The sequence below is a fragment of the Zonotrichia leucophrys genome, unplaced genomic scaffold, assembly GCF_028769735.1.
Source record: "Zonotrichia leucophrys gambelii isolate GWCS_2022_RI unplaced genomic scaffold, RI_Zleu_2.0 Scaffold_282_67233, whole genome shotgun sequence".
NCBI lineage: Eukaryota > Metazoa > Chordata > Aves > Passeriformes > Passerellidae > Zonotrichia > Zonotrichia leucophrys.
In genome coordinates, this window is record NW_026992487.1 from 47,984 (window position 1) to 53,739 (window position 5,756).

The following is a 5,756-nucleotide window of genomic DNA, read 5'->3' on the forward strand; positions in this document are numbered from 1 at the left end:
GGGATTTTCATATTTGGTTATTGGGTGAAATAATCCTCTTCATTATGGTGTTGGGTGGTTCGCCATCTTAGATGAGAGTGGGAGCGATAGAAAAAGGTTTTAAAATCATAAAATTCAGGGAATTAGAACGAAGCTAGACTCAGTAGGGCCCTGGAAAAATGTTTAAAATGGACTCTGAAAATGTTAGGCTTTGTGTTTGCCAGATCATGTGAAATTGCACCTGTGTAAGTAGTAAATGATAAATTATATAATTGTTAGATGTGATGATTGTTTAGTAATTAAATATAATTATTGTATAATCATAAGAAGAATCATGAGAAACTATGTTAGAAGTTTGGGAGGGGTCACAAGGAACCCATGCTTGGCTGAAATCTATGTATACAATAAAACAATATAATTTTAATAATTAACATGAAAGTTATATAACGATAGAATATAAAAACATGTTCATCTCAAATGCATGTTGGAGACAGATTTGGGTTTGTAGCCCTGACACCCGGAGCTCTTCAATAACAGCACCTTCATAGAATCGTTCTCGTGATTATGTGCTTCTGAACGCTGACAGGAGCAGTGGGGGGAACACCTGACAGTGAGGGCATTTACATAATTATAAATCCTTTAACTGGCATTGGAACTTGGCATAACTATAAAACATTCAACAACAATCTATGACTAACATTGGAACTTTATATTAACTCCTTTAACAATGAACTTTATATCAACTCCTTTAACAATCAATTCTCTACAATTTCCTGCTCTAATTCTTCATTAGGATTAAGTCTGCTTCAATTAGCAATTACTTTTTCTTGAAAGAACAATTTTCTCACAATTTTTAATATTGATTGTAAATTTGCTTGGCATCTTCACATTCTTGATCATTCATTATCATGAATACTTTTACTTCTTTCTTATTAAGCTCTTTTGGTATCATTACACTTGCTTGCACAGCAGATGTTACAAGAAGTAATTATACAGGATTATACAGGGGAGTAATTATACAGGATTATACAGGATTATACAGGGGAGCATGCAAGGTAGGTGGATCAAACCAGCAGTTTCACACAAGATGAAAAAGGCTGGGTTTTTCTACTAGTTTCCTTTTAATGACCAGAAGTTTTCCTACCAGCTGTTATCAAATGTAGGGGTCCACTCCTGTGTTCCAACATAAACTAACTTCCAGATTTCCTTTGAGATATTTCTAATGACTTCACTGCGGTCATCCATATCTAAGCAGCACTTGAGGAGTTAAATTTTCCACATGTGCTTTCTTCGTGGGCTAGTAAATAATCTACTGCTAGTCTGATGTGATACACCACAGTTCTAGTCTGGGATAGTTGGTCATTTATGTGGTCTAAAGCCAGAGAGGCTTGGTTCGATACCATCTCGAGTAGTGCTTGTAATCTCAGAATCCGATTTAACCCCGTATAAATTGGGGTCCGGTGTCTCCAGGATCCATCTTGAGCCCAGGTCGCCGGTCCAAAAGTGCAAATTATTTCCTGGGGAGTCCATGCTGTGTTTTTCTGTGTCTGGGTTCCTCCAATTTCAATTAAGTTTCTTTTTGGTCAGCTAGATTTGTTCAAATCATCATATACTGGGACCCCTAGGTTCGATCCACGCTCTTTTGGGAGTAAGAAAAATGACAGTTTATTAATTCCCATAGTGCAAGTGCTGCTCCACTCCCCGGGTAATTTAGTGTAAGCCACATTCACACATATCCAAACCAGGTTTTCTGGAGCTTTCCAAGAAGCATCATTAATAGTCATTGGAAATTCCCAGTATGTGGATATTTCTCTCACTCCCCAGAATGGGTTTATTCCTTTTCCAGTACACTCATGGAATTTATCTCCTTCTCGGCAGATACACCCCATTTCTTTCTTCCCAATGGACCAGTATTCAGTGGGCTCTCTAGAGATCTGTCTAGCTACTGGATGTTTTGCTTTTAATTATCTTTTACAGGACATATCTCCTACTGGGGTTTTATACATTTTCCCTTTCCTAGATATACACTACTCTTCTCCAATTATTTTAGACGTTAATTCCCACCATTCTTTTCCTCTTTGTCCAATAGCTGGTACTTTTTGTCTTGTTTGTGTCCATTTTAAGATATCTATTGGTCTTAAGCTGACCCCTTCCCAAGGCCAGACTTTGGCCATTTGTGTATTTCCACAGATCCAGCAATTAGTTACATTCAACTCTTTACTGATCTTTTCCACTAAATCTATGAACAAGTTTTTCCCACATGATGTTTCTAGGTCTTCTTTCTCATTTACTGATGTTGTTACTTCTTTCTCTTTTATTACGTCTGCTGTGCCTTTTTGATTGGACTTTTGTTCAAAGCAAAGCCAAGCATCTCCTATAGGACACTCCCCAGGCAGTCCTTGCTGGTAAGTGGCTATATTTTGTGAAATCCAGTAAGTCTTCCCTTCCCCTTGACAGGTTGCTAACAGAGAGAGGTGTGCACAGTTTAAGTTTAAATTTGTATGTACTTGTATTAAAGAACTTGTTTCTTCCCCTCTGTAAAGGGGGTAGTAACATTTAGCACATGGGCTCTTCTGACTTCCCAGCGTGTTGTTAACAAGTTTGATCAGTAAGAGCATTCCCAGGAGTCTGGTATGAGGCATTCCCCTAAACTCTACAACTGCTGAGCTGTACCCAGTAATTGGAGTGGCTGTTTTTAGGCGGACTGTAGACTCACCCAGCCTTGCCTCCTGGTTATGCTTTTCTCTGACAGAAGAGCTCATTGGTTTTAGTGGAGAGTTTTTTATTCTCTCAGTGTCAAAACATTTGACTTTTCTTTGCTGTTGCCTTCTCAAGGTGTGGTGACCTGGTTCTTAGTCCGGCACGGTGGCCCAAACCCCAGGGTCACTCGGTCCATATGCTCCTGACACAAACGTGGTGGACAGCAAATGGCATTTATTGAGGGGTCACACGGGTTTTTATAGCTTGGGCAGTCAGTGCCAAGCCAGAAACTGCAATGGGGAGTGGGGCCAGAGAGGAAAGGGCAAACAGGGATGGGCTGATTCAGAGGAGGAGGAAGGGATGGGCAATGGGAAGAAATCTAGATCAGGAAAGAAGGCAAAGGAAAAAGCCAAGGAAATGCTTCGGGCTGTTTGGGGGTGGCTGCCAGGCAGCCCTGGCTCTGAGTAACAGCGTCTGCAGTGGGACAGGAAACTCCCAGCTCATGGGAACAAACTTTCTGGCTGACTGCAGAGGCCATGACAAACCTGAGTGGTTTCCCTGGTGTCCCCCAGCCCTCTCTGGCCCCAGGGGCTGATGGCATTTGTGCTCCCTCAGGTTCATGTCCCCACACCAACAGCATGGGGGTGCTCCCCCTGCTCTGTGCAATGCAAACAGGGGCTCCCGAGCCAGTGCTGCCGTGTCTGTGCCTGCAAGGATGGGGCACCTGTGTGAGCTGGGGGAGAGGCCAGGGCTGCAGAGGGGGGATGTTGTTGGCAGCTCCATGAGGACGCTCTGGGACGCTGCCCTGGGCTGTGCAGCGCACTGGGGATGGATCAGCCCCTGCTCTGCTGCTCCTTCCCGTCTGCCCCAGGACCCTTGCATAGCCCCAGCCATGCTGTTTGCCCCCAGCCTGCCCACGGCCAGCCTGGGGCTGCTCATGGGGCTTTTCTGTGCTGAGCATGGGCCTGGGTGTGTTCTTGAGAGAGCCTGGGTAAGGAGCCCGGAGCCCCCAGGCCCCGGGCTGAGGCGTCAGCACTGCCCCAGCAGTGCCCATGGCCTGTCCCTGCTGCAGCCCCGGCACTGCCACCCCCAGGGCTGTGCCCGGCCCCGAGAGCACTCAGGCCCTGCAGCAACACCAGGGCCATCAGGGCAGCGGGGCAGGGCCACGGCAGCAGCACTGGCAACACCAAGTGCTGCTGCTGCTGCTGCTGGGCACAGCTGCTGTGCCAGCCCTGATCTGCCCCCAGCTCTGCACACAGACATTGCTGCTGCAGCTCCAGAGAAGGCAACAAAAGGGGCATCTCTGGTGAAAACTGTGCTCGGAGAGCCTTTATTCTGTCTGAAGCCACTGAGAGTGCAGCTCCTCATTGACACAGTCTGAGGCCACCGTGATGGTTGAGAGAAACAAAATGAGAAATGGCACAAACACTTACCTTACTTTGTTGTAAATAATAAAATGCTAAAACGAAAGACAAGAACATATCAATAACCAAACCCAAGTACTATCAAAGATGACTTTTATTACATGAGATTTGCAGAAATTGGCCAGAAGTTTAAAGTTTCTGTAACTGTCTATTCATCAGTGTCCACACTGCAGCCTTGAGCTCCTGGTTCCTCAGGCTGTAGATGAGGGGGTTCAGGGCTGGAGGCACTACCGAGTACAGAACTGACAGGGCCAGATCCAGAGATGGGGAGGAGATGGAGGAGGGCTTCAGGTAGGAAAATGTGCCAGTGCTGAGAAACAGGGAGACCACGGCCAGGTGAGGGAGGCAGGTGGAAAAGGCTTTGTGCCTTCCCTGCTCAGAGGGGATCCTCAGCACAGCCCTGAAGATCTGCACATAGGAGAAAACAATGAACACAAAACAGCCTAAAGCTAAAGAGGCAGCAACCAATGAAATCCACATATTTCTGATGGTGGAGTGTGAGCAGGAGAACTTGAGGATCTGGGGCACCTCACAGAAGAACTGGCCCAGGACATTGCCATGGCACAGGGGCAGGGAAAATGTATTGGCCATTTGCAGCAGAGCATTGAGAAAGCCACTGGCCCAGGCAGCTGCTGCCATGTGGGCACAAGCTCTGCTGCCCAGGAGGGTCCTGTAGTGCAGGGGTTTGCAGATGGACACGTAGCGGTCGTAGCACATGATGGTCAGGAGGGAAAACTCTGCTGACATAAAAAAAAGAAAAAAGAAAAGCTGTGCAGCACATCCTGAATAGGAGATGTCCCTGGTGTGCCAGAGGGAATTGTGCATGGCTTTGGGGACAGTGGTGCAGATGGAGCCCAGGTCGCTGAGGGCCAGGTTGAGCAGGAAGAAGAACATGGGCGTGTGCAGGTGGTGGCCGCAGGCTATGGCGCTGATGATGAGGCCGTTGCCCAGGAGGGCAGCCAGGGAGATGCCCAGCAAGAGGCAGAAGTGCAGGAGCTGCAGCTGCCGCGTGTCTGCCAGTGCCAGCAGGAGGAAGTGCCTGATGGAGCTGCTGTTGGACATTCCTTCACTCTGGCCATGGTGGACTGCTGAAACAAGACATTCACAAGCCATGACAAATTTCCTTCAGTCAATTCTTTTGTATTTTGTTGCACATTCACTAAAAATTACTTTTCTTTCTTTGGGGAAATTTCACTTAGTTTTGGGGGGTTTTTTTCTAAGTTTGGGTTTGTGCTTCTGAGTTATTGCCTGATCTTCAGCATTACTCTCATCCTGAACACACTGGAGCCCAGAGGGAAAACAGGGTTCCCGGTGCCCCAGTGCAGTCAGACCTGCTGGTGTCACACAGGTGCCCTTTGATCAGTATACCTCCCTCTAGTTCAGCATGATTGCACTTCAAACATCCTTGAAAATAAAGTGGACATTTGAAGGTTCCAGTTTCTACGTCAACATCTCTAAATTTTTCTCTTTCCTTCTGGAGCTGGACAGGGAGGGATACCAAGGGTCGGTCTGGCTCTCTGCATCCTGGAGTTGTGCCTATTGGGAGCTGTTTCTCTCTATCCAAGCCTTGTCCCTGCCAGTGCTGCCCGAGCCCAACCCAGCCCTGGGGGCTCAGCTCTGCCCTGCAGACCCCTCCCAGCAGAGGGACCTGCC

At 47.0% G+C, this 5,756-nt stretch overlaps 1 protein-coding gene across 1 annotated transcript; it reads right to left on the reverse strand.

The window, feature by feature from the left end:
- Nucleotides 1-4,232: 4,232 nt before the first annotated feature.
- On the reverse strand, nucleotides 4,233-5,165 carry LOC135441412 (olfactory receptor 14J1-like). Its single transcript, XM_064700958.1, has one exon. The coding sequence runs from the start codon at nucleotides 5,163-5,165 to the stop codon at nucleotides 4,233-4,235; it is 933 nt and encodes a 310-aa protein (XP_064557028.1).
- Between the last annotated feature and the right edge of the window lie 591 nt (nucleotides 5,166-5,756).

Coding starts and splice junctions, on each gene's coding strand:
- LOC135441412 (XM_064700958.1), bottom strand. CDS start 5,165: ATGTCCAACAGCAGCTCCATCAGGCACTTCCTCCTGCTGGCACTGGCA.